The sequence below is a fragment of the Grammomys surdaster genome, unplaced genomic scaffold (genome assembly GCF_004785775.1).
Source record: "Grammomys surdaster isolate TR1022 unplaced genomic scaffold, NIH_TR_1.0 126278, whole genome shotgun sequence".
NCBI lineage: Eukaryota > Metazoa > Chordata > Mammalia > Rodentia > Muridae > Grammomys > Grammomys surdaster.
The window spans coordinates 977691-996838 of NW_021621078.1; the positions used below are offsets into that span (position 1 = coordinate 977691).

The 19148-nt window shown below is 46.4% G+C and overlaps 1 protein-coding gene across 1 annotated transcript in view; it reads left to right on the forward strand.

The window, feature by feature from the left end:
* Positions 1-689: 689 nt before the first annotated feature.
* The window catches only part of Asic2 (acid sensing ion channel subunit 2), a 1057576-nt gene continuing 1039117 nt past the window's right edge, over positions 690-19148 (forward strand). The window contains exon 1 of the mRNA XM_028759360.1: positions 690-1517. Coding sequence (XP_028615193.1) covers positions 963-1517 — 555 coding nt within the window. The 5' untranslated portion in view covers positions 690-962. The remainder of the gene's footprint in view (positions 1518-19148) is intronic.

A 19148-nucleotide genomic window follows, 5' to 3' on the forward strand; every position in this document is an offset into this window, starting at 1 on the left:
TGGTTTTTGGGGGTTATTTATTCACATCGGGGTTTAAGTTCTCCTTCGTGGTGGAAAACACCAACATTTAAAAAAAAAAAAAAAAAAAAAAAAAAAAAAAAAAGGCTAAAAACTTTCTCCATATCCCCAGCCCCTATCCGTTCTGCTCCCCGCACAAGCCTCCTCTTCTCCTAGCAGCCTTGCCAGAGGCAGGCAAGGGAGACTGGCTCTTTCTGAGCCCAACGGTCTTCCTCTCTCTCCGGAGGCTGGAAGCACGGAGCTCACAGAAGCCCCCACATCCCTGCTTCTCCACTCGGAGGCGGAGCGCAGCGTCCTCTCCCAGGCGGCAACCGCAGCCCGCAATTGGAATTCTGTCCCCAAAGGAGGGCCGGAAAAGGAGAGAAAGGAAGGATGGAGGCCGGCGAGAAGCAGCGGCCAGGGTCCCATACATCCCCGGGAAGAAGCTAAGCGTGTTGGCTGCTAGGATGCTGCGCCGCGGCGCCCCACTGCACTGCATCAGCGTGGCTGTGCTGACATCCCCCCATGCTTAACACGGGGCATTATGCGCTGGTTAACAGGATCCGAGCTGCTCAGCGACTTGTTTTAAGCATTTTCTCCCTCGCTCTCGCTTTTAATCTTGTCTCTAGTGGCGTGTGTAGGGGGGAGGACTTTATTTCCATTGGCTAAGCGCTCCCTTCCCACCCACATCCCTTCCACATCACCTTGGTGTCTCCCTAAATAAAACCAGCCCTCCTTATCGCCTGGAAAAAATCAGGAGCTAGAGTTTGAATGGGTTTTATATAAACACTCACCCCTGTCAGCGTGCGGCCAGGCTCTCAGGATAAACTCCCAGTGTCTGGCCTGATGCTTGCCTGGCGATCTCTGCCTTGAATGCCAAGGTTTAAGCAGAATTCAGAGGACTGGGAACTCTTCCCTGAGATTTGATCAACCTGAAGCCAGTTGCAGAACTGCACAGGGTCCCGATGGACCTCAAGGAGAGCCCCAGCGAGGGCAGCCTGCAACCTTCCAGCATCCAGATCTTCGCCAATACCTCCACTCTCCATGGCATCCGCCACATCTTCGTGTATGGGCCGCTGACCATCCGGCGTGTGCTTTGGGCAGTGGCCTTCGTGGGATCCCTGGGCCTGCTGCTGGTGGAGAGCTCGGAGAGAGTGTCCTACTATTTCTCTTATCAGCATGTTACCAAGGTGGATGAAGTGGTGGCCCAGAGCCTGATCTTCCCAGCTGTGACCCTCTGCAACCTCAATGGCTTCCGGTTCTCCAGGCTTACCACCAACGACTTGTACCACGCTGGGGAGTTGCTGGCCCTGTTGGATGTCAACCTGCAGATTCCTGACCAGCATCTGGCGGACCCCACGGTGCTGGAGGCCCTCCGACAGAAGGCCAACTTCAAACACTACAAACCGAAGCAGTTCAGCATGCTGGAGTTCCTGCACCGAGTAGGCCATGACCTGAAGGATATGATGCTCTACTGCAAGTTCAAGGGGCAGGAGTGTGGGCATCAAGACTTCACCACAGTGAGTACTTGGCTTTCAGTTTGCTCTTGTGCTCACTCTTCAGTAGAAGTTGTGGGCTGTAGGCCTTCTGTTTGTCTTAGGATCTCTGCTATGCAGGAGAGAGGGCGGAGACCCAGCTGAAGGCCAAGAGGGTAGCTGATGCTCGTTGTTGGACCTGTTTGTAGAAAAGGTTACCTGTCAGATGGAGTACTGTAGTCCTTTCAGATTGGCGAGCTATAGGGGGCTTGCTGTTGGGGGTCTTTCCCCTAGGTGTGCTGAGTTGGGCTTTCTCCCAGTCAGAGGGAAGAGGCCTGGGTTATCCGTTGTCCAGGATGCTTGATGTCCGAACTGTGTGACAGGAACAGCTTGTCATTGGTGAGATGGCAGCCTCTCCTCTCTCTTTCTTTCTCTTCATCCTCTCCCTTTCTTCTCTCTCTCCCCTCTATCTGTGCTCGGAAGTGGCATCAGGCTCTGCATCGTGTGGGCTGGGCTGGAGTTAAAGCTGTCACAGGAGGGGGTGTGGGGCCCCAGACAGTCTGGATGACTCCCGTGTCCGTGGGAGCTCACGGAGCAGGTGATGCTGCAGAGGTGTGGAAGGTTCTTTCCTTCCTTTTCTTGCCCGAATTGTGTGAAGAGGAAAGAGCCTCCAGAGGCTCCATCTGGTCTTCCTGCAGGCAGGGTGAAGCCTCGGAACTGTCCATGGTGTTATGGTAGGAAGGATAGTCAGGTAGAGGCTCCTTTATAGGATGATCAGAGAGAAAACAGATGTGATGAGGTGGTCCCGGAGGCTGGCTTGTCTGAGCACTCTAGCTTGAAACTCGAAGGCTCGTTTTCTCTGTGTACAATTGCTTCACAACGTGGGTGCGGGGGGAGGGAGTGAGGAGGGGGGTGAGCAGCTGTGGGATTGGAACGCCTGGAGGGGAGTGTGGAGTTGAGTAAAGAGGAGGGGATGTGGCTCACGTTCAGGATGAGTTTGCCAGAGGGGGCTGAGAGGGAAGGATGGGAGCAGATCTGTTGCCGCTAGGGTTCTTCTCCCAATTAGCAGACTGCTAGGTATAACTTGGTGTAACAGGTCAGACTGCAGCTGCCAGCTCTTCCACACTGCCAGGCGAGTCTGGGGTATCAGGAACTGTGGGACCCTTCTGCATTCTACTGTGTCTTCTACCCCCATAGCTTCCTGGGGTAGGGGGAGGAGAGCATGAGGGACTCAGAATCTTGAGCCAAAATACAGTGACAACTTGGGGATGGCAGGTGCAGCAGTCATCAAGAGAACTGGACTGTGTCGTCAGCACTTGTCTGGGGGCTCTGCCTCATTAAGACCTTCCCTCCCTTTCCCATAGTGCAGCCCTCCCCACCCCCTCTCAGGGCCACCTGCCTCTCACCCTGAGGTTCTCTTTATGCTCTAGCCAGTCTCTGCCTTCAGCCTTTGCACTTGCTGTTGGCTGTATCTCATTCTGAAAGAGCCCAGAATGCCAGGGGCATTGCCTTTCACAGCCTGTGTGCTGGAGCTGTTTCCTGGGGGAGCCGTTTTGTATTATTATCCCCTTTAAACATTCCAAGGAAGAGCACAGCCAAACCTACAGCAGCATTTGCTAAAGATGAAGCCAGTCTGAGCTGGAGAAGGAAGCTACCGGCCCTTCTTAAAGGAGCAAACAGGGTCCTAAAATACGTCATGCACAAATGATGTCTGAGGGGCCTTAGGGAGGGATGGAGAAAATGCCTCGTTCTTGGAGTCTGAAACCATTGCTGTGTTCCAGCCCTTGCTTTCTAGTGCCTGGCAACGCTCAGATGCATCGCTGTACTGTGTAGCTTGAAAGTGCACTCACCTCTATCTGCCTACACACACGGAACCCACAGATGACAGATGCAGGGTGTCTCATAGATGCTGGACTGGGCAGCAGACCCTAAGCTGAGTCTGTAAGCATCCTCGATGGAACAGCTGACTGGTAGCTTTGCTCATACCCCAGTTCTGTTTAGAATTAGAGGCTTGTTGATCTCAGGCTGCTTGTTTGTATTTGGCCCATCATTTGAATTGCTTGTAACCCAAGCAGCCAAAAGTCCGGTTTTAAATCCTAACCGAGGCTTCTGATCATCTGAAACATTGAAGCAGCCTGTGGATGAGGTTTATTCTTAATTAGTGGCTCACACTATCTGCCAATCTTAGCAAGTCCTAGACTGGTCTGTTTGAATGCCCATCCTTGAACTGGCCCACCTGTGTGTAACATCTCCAAGCATTGAAGAGAAGGTGTCCCTTGGTGTTCTCTTCTGTCTGCTCAGGATGTCAGAATGACACATACTCTCTTCACCAGTCGGTGACAGTGGACATCCATGCTGAGCCTCTGCTGGGGATAGTATGATAGGAGACTATCCAAGACCCAGCTCTGAGGAGTGAACCTCTGACGTACCTTTGTGCTCTTTGGTTCTTGGGTGTAGGCAAGCTTTTCTTGGGCTCTCACATCCTCAGTGAAACTATGCCTCTGTTGGAGAAGACCATTGTTTCCCAGCTTCTTCTATCATTCACTCTCTGAAATACCCATCCCTCTCCAGTGGGCTTTCTTTCAAGTCCTGCTGGGGGTTTTGACACAGTGGCTACATTCTTTCTCTAAGCAACCATGGGTGACTTATTATAGAATTTAAGTGTGGGGGAGGGGATGTCACAGGTGGACGGCTCTTTTTCTGGATTTGGTTTTCCTATAAAGCCCAGAGCATCATCTTCAGGGCGAATGCTGTAGCACAAGCTTCCTTATTCCAAGTTCTTAGCTGCTGTGCAATGAAGTGTGTAATACCCTTTAATTAGTGAATGAGCTGTGATTCTCACAGAGTGAGCGAAGGCTGTTCACAGAGACTCAAAGTCCCCGGGAAGCCAGGTGTGGAATGTTGAATGCCAAGTAAGCAGGCATGCACCCTTGCAGATACATTCTGAGCCTTCACCCAGGAACAGTCTGGATTCAGAGAGGTCCGTGATTGTCCTCCCTGGAACCAGAAGAAAGATTTGATTCTGGGCCTTCTAACTCACAGAAGCTGACCCTAGTGACCCAGAGTAGAAAAGGGATGAGGTGGGAGTTGATAGGGGTTGTGGCTCTGTGGCCTGAATCCAACATGGTAGGTGTGGGTTTGAAGTCTTGCCATCCTTGTTTCTTTGTCTCCTTGTGTGCTTTCTAGGTGGACACTTGCTCATCTAACGACCTCACCCATGGTGTTGGAGGAAAAGCATTCGTGACACTATGTGAGGAAGCTTTCTATGTCTTTGCCAGACACATAGCTATGAGATGAGATTCTGAGCGCATGTGTAAGGGGGTTGCTGTGGTCCTGCCTGCCTCCACTGTTTTCAGGGATCAGATTGATGAGGAAGGCTGCAAAGACATGGGCAGGGAGCTGGGGGGGAGCACTGCTTTCTCTGCCTGGAGCATCAAATGAAAACTCATCATCCAGAGAGGGAGCTGCTTCGAATAGAGGTCCTGTCAGGAGCTGACTACTGCTGCCAGGTGAATTCCTGCCATTTGTGATTAACATATGACAGAGCCTTATGCTGCTCCTTTGCCTAATCACACTGGTGTTCACCTGTGTTCAGGTCTGGGAATTTGAACGACCCTTCCATTTTTACGTGTAGCTTGTCCGTCATTGTATTTATGCTTTAAATGTGAGATTTCTCAGGAAAGGCCCAGCTTTCTTTCCCTACTGAATGGATCTTACTACCCTACAGCATATAACAGAGATGGTGGAGGTTGAGACTGAGAAAGGTTGTGTCTTTGGGTCTCTTTGACAAGGCCACATGGGTCTCTAATCTAGTTTAAGCACATCTCACTACACAGGAGTATGCATCTGGAGGATGTGGACTTTGAGAAACCATCTGAGCTGGGATTCCAACTCTATGGGATATGTGTGGTGGGAACTAGTATTTAGTTTGCTTAGCTCCAGTTTTCCCATCTCTGAAGTAGGACCAGTAACACCCAAGACTCAGCTGGAGGAGCAGCTTGCCCTGAGAAGAACTGCTAACTAAACTTGATCTCTAGTCTGGTTCTTTGGACTTCACACTTCCTAATCGTCCACCATGGCTGCAACTCCAGAGCGCAGGTGCCTGCTATGTTCTCTGTGTCCTCAATGTCTTCAGGGCTTCTCCTTTTGCTGGGTACCCTAACGTTGCCTCTTATTCTCTGATTTGACCTCCGTGTTGCCTTTCACACTTCCCAATTCACATCCAGGTAGAGCACACACCCTGCTATGGACCCTAGTATGGGCTGGGTAATCACTTCACCATGGGTATAGCTTTTCTCGCTGTGCCATATTTGTGTCTATCAAGCAGGACCTACAGTGCCCCAATAATCCAAGAAGACCTGGCCTGTGCTATGACAATCTATCTCTATCCCAGCTAGTCCAAGGCTAGTCTCAGAAAAGATTTGTCAAATATTATGTCAAGTAGAGGGTGAGTCTTCCCAACCCTCCCAATACCAAGCAGAGCCTCACTGAGTAAGTAGTTGCTCTCTGTCCCTGAATTGACTCATCTTCCGAGTTCGTGGGCCTGTCTCACTGTCTTTTGTGACCTAGCTCCTTGTATCTTTCAATGTTACTTTATCTTTAAAGTCCAGTGTTGTCATGATTGCAGCTGTCTCCCTCCACAGTACCACCATCCAAATTCTCCTCTTCCCCTTCTGTCTTCCAAGCACCACGTACTCTACCTTCCCTCTGTGCAGACATGACATGATGCCTTTCCTTCCGAGCTAAGCATGAAATTTTGCCACTAAAAAGGATCTTGGAGATGAATGAATTCAGCTTTTATGTTTTAAACCACTGATAGATTTAAAATGTGCTTTCAAATTGACAGGAAAAATACAGATACTATAGATACTATGATGTGTAACATGATGATGATATATATGCATATATATTGATATATATAACTTAAACATATAAATGGTTGTATTAAGTACATGCATTATCATGCGTGCTTATCTTTTGTGTAGGTGTGTGTGTTACGTTGAGAACACATAACACCTACAATCATTTTGCTTTTCAAGTATATGGTATATTGTTATTTATTAACTGTATCACAGTGTCAATAAATCTCTTGCACTTACTTCTCTTGAAATTTTTTGTCTTTTGATCAGCATGTCTTTAGTATTCCCACTCTCCCATCTCAGTGTCTGATCTCTATTGTCTTACTATGTGTCTTTAAGTTTAATATCTTTAAACAATTCCGAACATAGGGCTGGAGAGATGGTTCAGTGGTTAAGAACACTGGCTGATCTTCCAAAGGACCCAGGTTCTAATCCCAGCATCTTTATGATGGTTCTAACCATCTGTAACTCCAGTTCCAGGGAATCTGATATCTTCTTCTGGCCTCTGTGGGTACCAGGCAAACATGTGGTAGTGCACAGACATACATTCAGGCAAACACTAATACACATCAAAAAGGAGGTCAGATACTCGGGAGTTCCAGGTCCTCCTCAACTACACATTGTATTTGAGGCCAGCCTTGGCTACATGTGACAACAACTCCTCCTGCCAATATTTTCATTCATCTACATATTCTGAAGACTTGGAACGTCTTAGCACATAGCTCCCAAACTATGTCCCCAGAGTCTATGTGAAATAGATTTAAAGCTATGGATGTAAAGTGGCTAGCTAACTTGAGGTAGAATGCCCATCTTTCAGCCTCTCTTAAACAGGTACCTGGAATTTTGGTCAATCTGGGGAAGCCCTTACACTTCTTGGTTATAAAATCAATTCATGGTTACTATAGAAAAATGAGAAACGAGGTGCAGGGGGAGAAAGGAATGAAAATTGCACCCCCAAATAACCTTTTTATATAGCCACATGTAATATTTTGGTATTTTGAGGGTATCTTTCTTCTGCCACATAATTTGTATGGACTCATACTTTACTGGGCTGGCATCATACATCTATATACATGGGACAACTTATCTTGGTCCCACTGTTTCTCCTGTGTTTGCTAGGATATACTGGAGAGCTAGTCTTGGGTGCCTGAATGAAACCCAACCTTGATCCTTAGTGAGACCCAATTCTGGTGCTCTTTATACAACTGTCTGCACTGCAATCCTCAGTTCACAGGTGTAAGACCTGATTCTCTGCCACCTGTACTGTCTCGACTTTACGTCAAAACAATCTAACATAGCGGTAATGTAAATTAGAGAAGCTCACATATTCTTAGGAGGCTCAGCATCTGTGAGCCTTTGCTGTGGTCTGGAGAGCCAAGCTTTGCTGTGCTGATCATGGGGTTTCTATGATGCCAGCCTCTGGCTACCATATTCTGGTTTGTAGACTGGTAGGTTGTGAGCTGTCTGGGAGTATAGCTTTGGGGGCATGTTGCATCTGTGCCGTTGTGCTGATGGGGTGAGGTTGTGATTGGGAGCTGTTAACATGACTCATACGGTCTCCTTGGAGAGAAAAACTGCATAGCTCTGAGCTAATGCCCTGTAACTTGCTGGGTGGGTGTATATTTCTCTGTCTCCTTCCTTGGGAATTCTTTTACCCCTCAGAACTTTTGATCCAAGAGTAATCTTGACTCAGTGGATAAAGAGCTTGCTCTGTAACTATGAGGACTGGAGTTCAAATCTCTAGAATCCACATAAAAATCCAGGTGAGTATAGGGACTTTCTTGGAATTTCAAAACCCAGAAGATGAGACAGAGGATCTCCAGAGCAAGCTGGCTAACTAGACTAGCCATATCAGTGAGCTCTGGGATCAATTGAGAGACCCTGACCCAATGACTAAGATGGAGAGAGATTAAGAAAGCCTCACAACATCGACTATGGGCCTCCATATTCATTCATATCCATGAAAAACTTAGCTGCATGCACATGTGTGCATACACACATGCATACAGACAGCGCACAAACATTTGAAAGAGAGAGAGAGAGAGAGAGAGAGAGAGAGAGAGAGAGAGAGAGAGACAGAGACAGAGACAGAGACAGGGAGAAAGCTTGCTGGGAGCTTGGTTGCTTAGAAACTTACCAGTCTTCTGGTTCTATAGAAAATGTTTCCTTCAATGAAGACTTGGACTCTAAAACACTGTCTATACAGTGAATCTAGTTTGCTGCTAATTTCCATAGATGGGGCTGTGATGGGATCCCACACACACACTATGACCACCCTAAATCTAAAACCCAATTCCCCAGAGATTGAATCGGCAGCTTTTAGCACCGGGCTTGCTGCTGGAGGCAGTGCTTCCTAAAGCAGTTCACACTTCAAAGTAGCAGGCTTCTCATCCCTTACAAAGGACTAAAACCAAGTCGCTCAAGTAGGCCTTCATGCTTTCTCAGTTTTGTCTGTTCGTGGTTGAAGGAGTTAGGATGAAATGTCATACACGGGCAGACAGGACACCTGACCTATCCGCTATCATCCCCTGAAATGAGTGGGTTATGTGTCTCATGCACACTTGAAGTCTTAAGTATTATAACTCTACGTGCATTTATTATCTTCAAACCAACACTTTTGGACTAGGCTTGTGGTTGCCAGACAGCAGCTACAGCCAACAAGCAAACACACAACAGATTAATTATTTGGTAAATCTGAAGTTTCTGGGAAAAGCCCATGTATGAAGTTAGGCTTTCCCAGAGGACAGAAGCCCCCAAGGCAGCATTCTCTGATCCTAGAATATATTTTCCTGTAGCATTTACTTTCCTAGCACTTTAGGCACACTCTGTGCAGACTTACTCAATGGTCATTGAAATGAATGCTGCGAAGAACTTGAGAATGCAGCAGAGAAAGGATGTGTTTTACTTCCATTGATGGATAATGAGCCTCTGATAGCCCCAGTTTCCCCATCTGTAAAATGAGTGGGATGAACTAGACAGTTTCCAAGGACAACTCTTTGTCCCGCATTTGCTTTACTAAAACCAAAACCTCCACTTACGCTGAAACTAGGGGAAGGAGCTGATGTTACCTTTTAACCCAGTATGCTTAGCTACTTATTGGTTTGCTTTTATTTAAGCCTATGCAATAGAAACAGAAGTGCACAGATGTGCAGAGCTGCTGTGGTGGGAGCAGGGAGGCACAGAACCTCACTCTTAGGATCCCAACCAGGAGCCCCACGTGTCTGTCTGTAGACCTCCTGCCCAACCCAACCGAAGGTTTCTATTCATGTTAGCCCAGTAGGTGTGAGCCTGAATCTGCCCTGGGTCTTACAGGTATAGACCAGCAAGAATATCTGTGGGAGATGTTAAAGGTAGTCCACAGAGATTCACTAGACAGCTGCTTTGGGCAGAGCATCTTATTGCAGATTACTGTGCCTTTCTTGGGTGGATCGTTAGAAGCTTCCTCAACACCCGGAGGCAGCCTATGGCCAGGGATACTGTGATGAGTCCAAAATGACCAGTCACGGGTATCTTGCCTTTATGCAGACCAATGATGGAATTTACACTTCCTAAGGGTCATGCTGAGCATCTAGGCAGACCCTTTAAGTTCCACATTCCTGTTACTCTCCACTCCAGAGGTTTTTTTCTGAGAGTACTCGCTCAGTAAATCACCCACTCAAGACCTCATCCCTCCCTCACATTTTTGCTTCTCCATCTGCTTGGTGAGATGGAGTCTGGTCTCAAATATGGCTTAGAAAGAAAGATGCCTGCACTAAGCTTGCTTTAAATCCCTGACTTTCTAGACCTGTGTCTTCAACTTGGGACTTATGATGATTTCCAAGATCCATTCTTCAAAACTGAATTGTCTCTTGGGTTGAGCTTTACTCTTCTAGACTCTGCTGGTTTGATCCTCTTGGGGTGGGCAGGTATGGTTTGCCCAGCAACAGTTCTTCCTAAGAAGCTGAGCTGTCTCTGTTCTACTAGCTGCCATCTCTCCATAAGCTGTTTTCATTCTAGTGCACATCTTCCCTGGCACCTGTGCTATCATTTTCCAGATCCCATGGTTCCCGCTGAAAGCCCTTTCCAGCCTTCCCTGCCATATCTCCTTGAATGTTCCTCTACCTGACTTCAAGGAGGAAGCTATCCCCCTTAGATGCTGGCAGTGGGTCGAGCTTATCTATGAAGTGAGAAGCGGTAAGGGATGGATGCTGAGCAGGGTGATGCTACTCATATATCATAGAAACCACAAGTGATGGAGGAGTGTATGAAAAGCTCCTACTGTTCAGACTGAAATGGGAAGTCAGTGACTCAAGGGAAATGGGATTGCTGTTTGCAAACACTTAGAAAACAGTCATAGAAAATGGAAGCAGGACCTTCTCCAAGAGAGGCCAGAGGACAGAACTAGAGCTGCTGGGCAGAGGGTGGGAGTTCAGAGAGGTGGCTGCCAGCTGATTGGAAAGGCTTATCCTGGGAGTCTAGAGCACTCTAACCCTGTCTGTGCCTGCTCCTTAGGTCTAACCAAAGCTAAGGAATCACCTCTAGGCAAGGATTGATGTCCCATAAAGAGTTAGATTAATGACCTCTGAGGTTACTTACAGCTGGGAGAGTGTTTGATTTTTTTCCTTCCTGAATAGATAGTTGAGGTTGGGGGTTAAAAGCCATTGATGGAAGACATTGGAAAGAAGTGCTGACGGGTGGAACTAGCAACTCAGATTACAGATCCAACCACTGTCCAATACCATGAAGCTTTGAAGCTAAATGCCTCTGATGGATGCCAGGAAGAATGGTGTCTTTAGAGATAAAAGAGTGGATCCAGGAAGAACACGGGAAGAGTGGGGTGCTGGAAGCCAGCCATCGTAGTGGCGATTAATGGTCTGGCCATTCCAAAATGTATATGCGTGGCTTATTGAGAGGCAAATCCTGGAGTTCATCATAGACTCTGGAAGCTATCTCCTAGCCTACAGAGACAGCCTTAGGTTCTGTTTGAGCATGGTCTAGTTCCACACCAAGGCCTGGGGAGACTGGGAAGCTTATGATTTAGACACAGTCCTGGGGTTTAGGATGCTAGGAACATCCTCAGCTATAGAATCTGAGAAGGAGGCTAGGGAGAATACTCTGCCCAGGAACACTGGTGACAGACAACCAAGGGATATCCAGGATGAGGAAGCACAGTAAACATGAGAGGGCCACGGGACTCTGGCACCTGAGACAATATCACAAAGGGAGCATTGTAGCCTCTAATCATGTTAACAGTGGGCAGAGGCAGACGTGCTCAAATGGGTGTGACTTTGTGTGAATCATTTAGCCCTTCCAGCCTTCTGTTTCCTCATCTATTAAATAATAGCGTCTCAATACTGATGCTTCACATGCATGTTCATAGTGACTGCACGAAATAAGTATAAGGCTTACATTGTTATGGAACTGAATATCTGCTTTATTAATTAGTCTTGCTTTGACCGAGGGTCTCATGTAGCCGAGGCCTGCTCCAATTTCCTATGTAGCTGAATATGATCTTGAGCTCATCATCTTCCTGCTACTACTTATAAGTGCTGGGATTAACAGCATGGGTCACCAAACCCAGTTTACAAGGTGCTAGGGATGGACCCAGGACGTTCTGCATGCCAGGCCAGCCTTCTACCAACTGAGCTGCATCTCCAGCCCTGAGGCTGTTCATTTTGTTATTTCCTAGCTCAGTGGGTGATAGTGACAGGTGATCCAGGGACAGAAGGGTTTGTTTTTAAATCTATATTGACAACGTAGCATTAGGAGTTCTCAAGAGAGATTGGGAGTAAGGCTGTGAACAAGCCAAGCTACTGCTGTGGTTAAGCACAGGCTAATGCACATGATAGACCACGTCCAAACTGAATTTCTTCCAGTGGTCCCGCAATGCGTAGTTTATAAAATATACAAGTGAAGGCTAGTACTCTCTGAGCATCCCAGACACTCTTGTCCACAGTTTACATGAAAAAGAAGCTCATCTAGTTTTCCCAACAGCCCCATGGAATGCACAACTCTGTTCTGTTTGCTTAGCGAGGAAAGAAATGAAGCTTAAAACTCCTGTCCTGTACTCAGAAATGAGTGTAAGTGGGATTTGAGTAGTCTTGCTCCAGATCCCTGATGCTCTGAAAGACCCTCTGAAGTACCCTAGCTTGGTTATCTTTCACCAGTGCTCCCAGGCAAGGGATTTTGCTTGTCAGTCTAGCCTCCTTCCCAGCTCCTATAGCTGAGAATGTTCCTAGCACCTTAAAACAATAATTGTGTCTAAGACATAAAGTTCCCAGTCTGCCCAGTCCTCAGTGTCTAAAACTGTGGGTCATGAGTTTGCATGTGAGTGTCACGGACAATTGGGCAGCCATAAAAGATTCAAAACATCCAATGACCGAAAGTTAATTTGCAGTCAAATGTGTGATGAAACCGGAGTGTTTCTGGCAGTGCTGAGCAGTGTTGCATGCCACAGCTTCACTGCAGCTCTGGTGCAGTGCATTTGACATCATGCTGTGCATGGCCAGTGAACACTGCCGGAGACACCCCTGCTTGGAATCCACACCAGGCTACGAACTATACATGCATACAAAGTTGTTTCTGCTCTTACAAAAAAATGTGGTGGTTTAATCATAGAAAACAATGACTTAGTCATTTCCCCTCATCATTCGTCAACACTTAAGTGTCAAATTTGCTTCTCTTTGGATTCCTTTGTGTTACAGTGTTCATGTTTGATGTTACAATTTTCTGTTTTGAGTTACTGACACAAGTTTCATGAAGAAACACCATTAAATGATTTTTAGCTTTGGATTAGGACAGGATTTCCAACAACTTCTGAAATGGCTTTAAACTTCTGCCACGTTTTGCTAGACATTCAAGCAAAGCAGTATTCTCCGTGTTGATGATTATAAAATCATAGCGTCATCTATCAGCTCTGAAAAATGTCAAGAATGCTCTGTGTCCCACAGTATCAAATATTCAGCCAAGATTTAATTCTATCTGAAAAAATAAACAAATGCATTCATCTCATGAATATGATAATTTGCAATCATATTTTAAAATGGAAATTTATATGCATATTAATTAAGAAATTAATATTCTATTTTCTGTTTATGAGTGTTTGACTGAATGTATGTCTGTGTGCCACATGTGTGTAGGGACCATGGAGGGAAGACAAGGGTGATGGATCCTCTGGAAATGAACCTACAGATGTTTGTGAGCTGAACATTGAACCTGGATCCTCTAGAAGAACAACTATTCCTCTTAACCACCAGGCCATCTACCTAGCCTTCAAATAATTGCTTTACAACCAATTTCTTTATACTATTTATGAGTAAATATTTGACTAGCAACAGGGCTAGAGTAAGTTTAAGGAACATGTGTCTTATGAGGAGCTATTTGGTCCCCCTGACTGTGGAAGATGCAGCGTCGTGTCTGTTTAAGGCCTCTCAGACAGAAAGAAGCCTTGAAGATTAGCGCTCCTGTTTGATGACTGCCTTTGAGCCTTCTCTGGCAAGGCACTGTGCTTCCTGGCTTCCTGTGCTGCACTGAGGCCGATGAGAGCAGATCACTCACCACCAGGTTTTCAGGCCAGAGCTTAAGGGGTTAAAATTTAGGCTTACTGTGCTCTACTTTTTAGTGTCCTCCTTGCTTTGGCATCTGGCATTGGAAGTAGCTGGAACTGAAGCCTAGAAAAGGAACCGAGTTGGAAGGGTGTCCCGGCTGCGGAGCTCAGTCATCCACAGAGCCCTCTGGTTCCTATAGCATCTCTTATCCTGTTTAGGTTAATGGAGAAGACTGAGGCAGCCTTAGTGCTCTGTGGCTGAGACCCAGTGAGAGGTTTGGGATTTCAAGATAGCCTCCCAGCTTTCCATTACTATCCTCTGGCTCCAGCTCCAGCCTTAGAGAAAGAGCAACATGTACCATGAGAAGATGCTTCTTCCGAAAGTGGCCACACCAGGCCTTTCCTCTGATGAATGTGTGGGTCACCTGAGGTGGGTGGCATTGCCTCATCTGTGCGGCTGCTGTCACCAGGAACACAGCTGGGAGCTATATGTGCTCTCTGTAGCTTCCCCCTTTCAGGGCAAGAAGGGAACTGAATTGAGAAGCTCTAAGTTTTGCACATCACAAGCACCAGAATTCTGGGAGCTGAGCACAGGCCTAGGTTGCTTCCGACCTTCCACCTGCCTTGTTCTCTATGTGGGCTTTTTGATCTCTCCTATCCAAAAATGCACAGGTAGAGGCCAAGCAGTTCCTCTGCCTCTCCATCAGTGACTTGATTTTAAATGTCCAGCCTGAGTGTTCAAGCGATCATATTTGCAGGTGGCAGAGAGGCCCTAGAGCGACACTAACAGTTCATAAAAATATTTGGATAACTTTAGGATTCAGCACTATGATTGCGTATTAGCGGGGTGAACTTGAGTAAGTGATTTAATTAGAGTTCACGAGAATGGAACAATATGAACGCTGTAGCATAATTGGTCTCAACCTGCAGGAGTTTCTTCTTGCTCTTTCCTGGCTCACCATCTCCACCTACACAAAGGCTCTGCCTTCTAATATGGAGCTGTGTGTTTCTGACTCTGCTTTGTTTTATTTTATTTTTACTTTTTATCCAGAGGGGTTCTCTTGGGATTCTTCGCCCTTGTTCTCTGATGGTCTCCTTCTGTCCCTGGCCCTGGTGATGGAAGCTCCTCTCTCTGGAGTAGAAATGGCTCAGTAGGCAATCTAGCATCTCACTGCCTTGCTTTCTTTTGTAAATGCTGTGACAAAATATTCTGACAAAAGCTGCTTACAGTAGCTAGAGCCTAGTTTGGCTCACAGTTCAAAGTACAGTCCATCATGGGAGGGCAGTGAAGACAGCTGGAGCCTGAAACATGACATCCACAGTCAAGATCCCGGGCAGGGAGTGGTGCCACCCACAGTGGGCAGGTTTTCTCACCTCAAGTAATGCAATCAAGATAACTCCCATAGGACACAAGCATTGCCTGTCTCTCAAGTAATTCTGGATTCTGTCAAGTTGACTCCCACTAGCCATCATACTCGAAACGGAACTTAAAGAACCCCAGGTTCTCACTTTCTCCCTCGTAGTCCTGAGTGATGCCCACCCTCTCTTTTCTCAGAAAGGATGACAGGCTGCTGATGGAAAGGAGACACAGCTTCAAAGGGAACAAGCAGCTGTGTCTTCCAAAGTTTGGGCCGAGGCTGACTCTGCCTTCCTGGCAGAATTGATTTTTCTAGAAGAACACCTTCTGTCCCTTGGGCCTGTTAGCTATTTCAGGGACATTTTAAGTAGCCATTAACAAAATGTTGAATTATGGCTGCAGACCTCTGGGAGTCAAGTGACATTCACATGAATCAGAAGTGAGAGCTGAGCAGTCAAGGCCACCACAATCGGTCAGGATTAAACAGCCAGGGGCCATTGTTCTCTACATAGCAAAGAGGCAAGAAGTTCACTCCTTGGAGCCCATACAATAGGACACTTTAGGGCATAGGTCTGCTACTATGGGGCAGACATACTCCTCTGGTTTTCACAGGGGAACATTCCAGCTTTATCTATGGAAAAAGAAGCAATGATCAGGATATACATGCAATCTCCCAGCTGATCTACGAAGTCTGATGCATTGATTCACTGGCTCAGCAGACACCTATTGAGTGTTCTGGACATCGTGCTAGGCTCAGGAGAATCTGAAATGAATACCCTGTGCAGGAATTCCAGGGGCTCCCCACCGAGTGAAGGTGGCTGAGCAGTAGACAAATATATGGATTTACACCAAGTAGCCAAAAACAGAAGGTCCAGGGGCAACACAAACAATCCAAGCTCTACAACTCTCAAGAGGAGATTGTTACATTAATTTTTTCTCCTTGTATTCCCTTCCTTTACAAACTCTTGTAATAATTGCGATCATAAGCATTGCAAAACTCCCATAAAGAACTCCCATGTGCCTTTTAGAAGTCTCAGTGGTGGTTCAACCAAGTTCTTCATGCCTAAAGCTTCCCACTCTAGGTCCCTCATCAGAGCCAGCTGTCAAGTGCCTTTCCTGTATCATTGTGGAAACATGACCTTAACATGCTTTGAAATTCAGAGTTACTGGTTTTGTATCAAAATCTTCAGCCTGGATTTCTTCAATGTTTCCTCTGGCTTAGACCTAGGTTAAGATTTTATTTGATTTTATTATTTTTTGGTGCTAGATGGTGAAGCCAAATGTCGCACACATAGCGGAAGCGCTGAGCAGCCTTCACAGGCCCCCAGGTTAGGCAGCTGGGGCTGAGATTTCAGGGAGATGACACTGAATTCTTTTGCATCCTGTCTGGGGTCACATGCCTTCAAATTGTCCCAAACCTGGTAGCATGAACTATTGATGAGGACGAGACGTCCCAGGAGATGCTCTGAGGCATGTAGAGCACAATTCTTTCTCTTTCACTCCCTGGTCATCATCTGTCAAGTTTTCTTGCCTGATTTATTGCAATGATCCCTGCCAGATGCTGGCGTTCTGATCCAACCATCCTATGTGTGTTTATTAGTTGGCTTTCTGAAGTAAGAGTGCTCTCTCTCTCTCCTTTCCATTCATTTCTTCATATCAGTGTAGACTCTTAAGCTGGCTTCTGTTCTATTCACAGATGTACTCTACTTACATAGTTACTTATTTGGAAACACATTTCTCCATATTTGGAAAGCCTTTCCCACTGATTTCTGTGACCTTCTGCTATTTTGCAGAGTTCTCCGAACATCGAGTTTCTCTCCCAGCCTGATGTTGTGTTCATCCTTTTTATTCTTCAGTCTGTGATCAGACATTGTCTTCAGCAAACTCAGGCTCTGGTCAGAGGGATAGTATTTAGAACCAGGATCTGGGAACCAGCTGTGCTCATGGCCATCTAGGGGAGTTCCTGCTCCTCTGGTCCAGTTGGCAGAGTTAGGACATTTACATATTCATTGACATCTGGGTCCTAAACCTTGGCTTTCAGGGAACTATCCAATTCCAGCCTCACACCACAGGGTTCCTCCCTCTTTCTCTACTCTCTGTGTTGATCCCTCCCTGCTCTAGTAGTCAGACACTGTGACCCTTGACCCTCTGACCATCTCATTCCTCACTTAGGTCTCTTGAGTGGACTCCGTTGCTGTTCTCTGGACTATGAATCTGCTTAGAAAGCCCATCTCCAGGGGCTTGTTTCTATCCTGACCACTCCAGCCTCTCCACAGGTGTGCTTGCTACTTTCACGCCTGCCATAATTGTCTCCAGAATGTTTACACAGCTTTTGGAACTTCTAAAATCCAATATCCACTAGAAAGAGAGCTAAGATTTCATATGTTGCAAGTGGTTGTTCTGTCTCTGTTAAGCAAAATGTTCACCTCCAGAGAGAAACGGGGGAGAGAGATAGAGATAGAGATAGAGATAGAGATAGAGAGAGAGAGAGAGAGAGAGAGAGAGAGAGAGAGAGAGAGAGAGATGGAGATAGAGGGAGAGATAGAGGTAGAGATAGAGATAGAGATAGAGGGAGAGATAGAGGTAGAGATAGAGGGAGAGGGAGAGGGAGAGGGAGAGGGAGAGGGAGAGGGAGAGGGAGAGGGAGAGGGAGAGGGAGTGGGACAGGTAGAAGTAGAGAGAGAGAGAGAGAGAGAGAGAGAGAGAGAGAGAGAGAGGGAGAGAGACTTACAATAGCATTGTTGAGTGAGACACAATCCTCATGCCACACGCTTTATGGATATAAAGTGTGTAGAGTATGTAATTCTCACGGATATAAAGTATGCACACATCCAGACAGTAGAGTATTCATAAAGTTGTGAACTTTAGGGACTCCCTCTCTCCAAGAGACCCTGGATCCACCAATAATCACTTCACTTCCTCAATTTTCTATAAACTGACCCTTCTGCCCCAGGTAAATATTAATCTATTTCCTGTCTCTGTAAATGCATTTGTTTTGAGATGATTTATAGAGGAAGTTTTACAACATGAGATATTTTGCAACAAACATTTCCCATCCAGCGTAATGTTAGCCAGGTTTATTTGTGTTGTAGTTTGTGTCAATATCTTACTGTCTTTCAATATTACTCTATTCAAAGACCAGAGTACCTTTTACTTGGCCAGCCATCAATTAACACATCCTGATTTTCTTTTACATATTTATTGCTGTGAATGACGCTATCTTTAAGACTAGTTTTCATATCCAGTTATTCCACACTCTCAGTCTGCCTGATTTTTCCTTGGTGTGTCACTTGCCAAGCTTTTCCCCTTTCTATATTTCTTCCAAAGTGGGAATTAGTTTAAGAACTCAACTGGACTCAGTTGAATGTTTATTACAAGGGAGGACCTCAAATAACACTACAAACTTGTGACCCCACTGGACAGGAATAATGTCCTTCAGGGGCTACCCCAGTCCTAGGCATGCAAGCTTTGATCCCCCAGGGGAGTGACAGCTTGGCCACTCATTTCCCCATCTCACATCCTCACACCAGCTCTGCATCAGGAGATGGTGCTGGGACTGTTCTTGGTCCATGTGTTCTAATATTGGGAACTGTAGTCAACACTTGCAATGGGGATTGCAAAATAGTCATTTCCAATTCTGTCCTTCCTACGTTCATTAGCTGACACTCTTCCTAAGGGAAAGCTTTCTCTCATCAGCTAGATCAATCACAGTTGCTCCATGAAGCATAAGAAACCCTCTACTTTTCCCTTAAGTACCCATTTTCATGGGACCAGGGTTGCTGGTCTTGGAGGGGCCATTGCTTCCCAGAAAGGCATAGTAAAAGGGGGAAGGTTTGCACCAGAGGGAGTTGAGCAGTGTATGGAGAGTGATTATGGGTGGCAGGAGAGAGAGAGAGAGAGAGAGAGAGAGAGAGAGAGAGAGAGAGAGAGAGAGA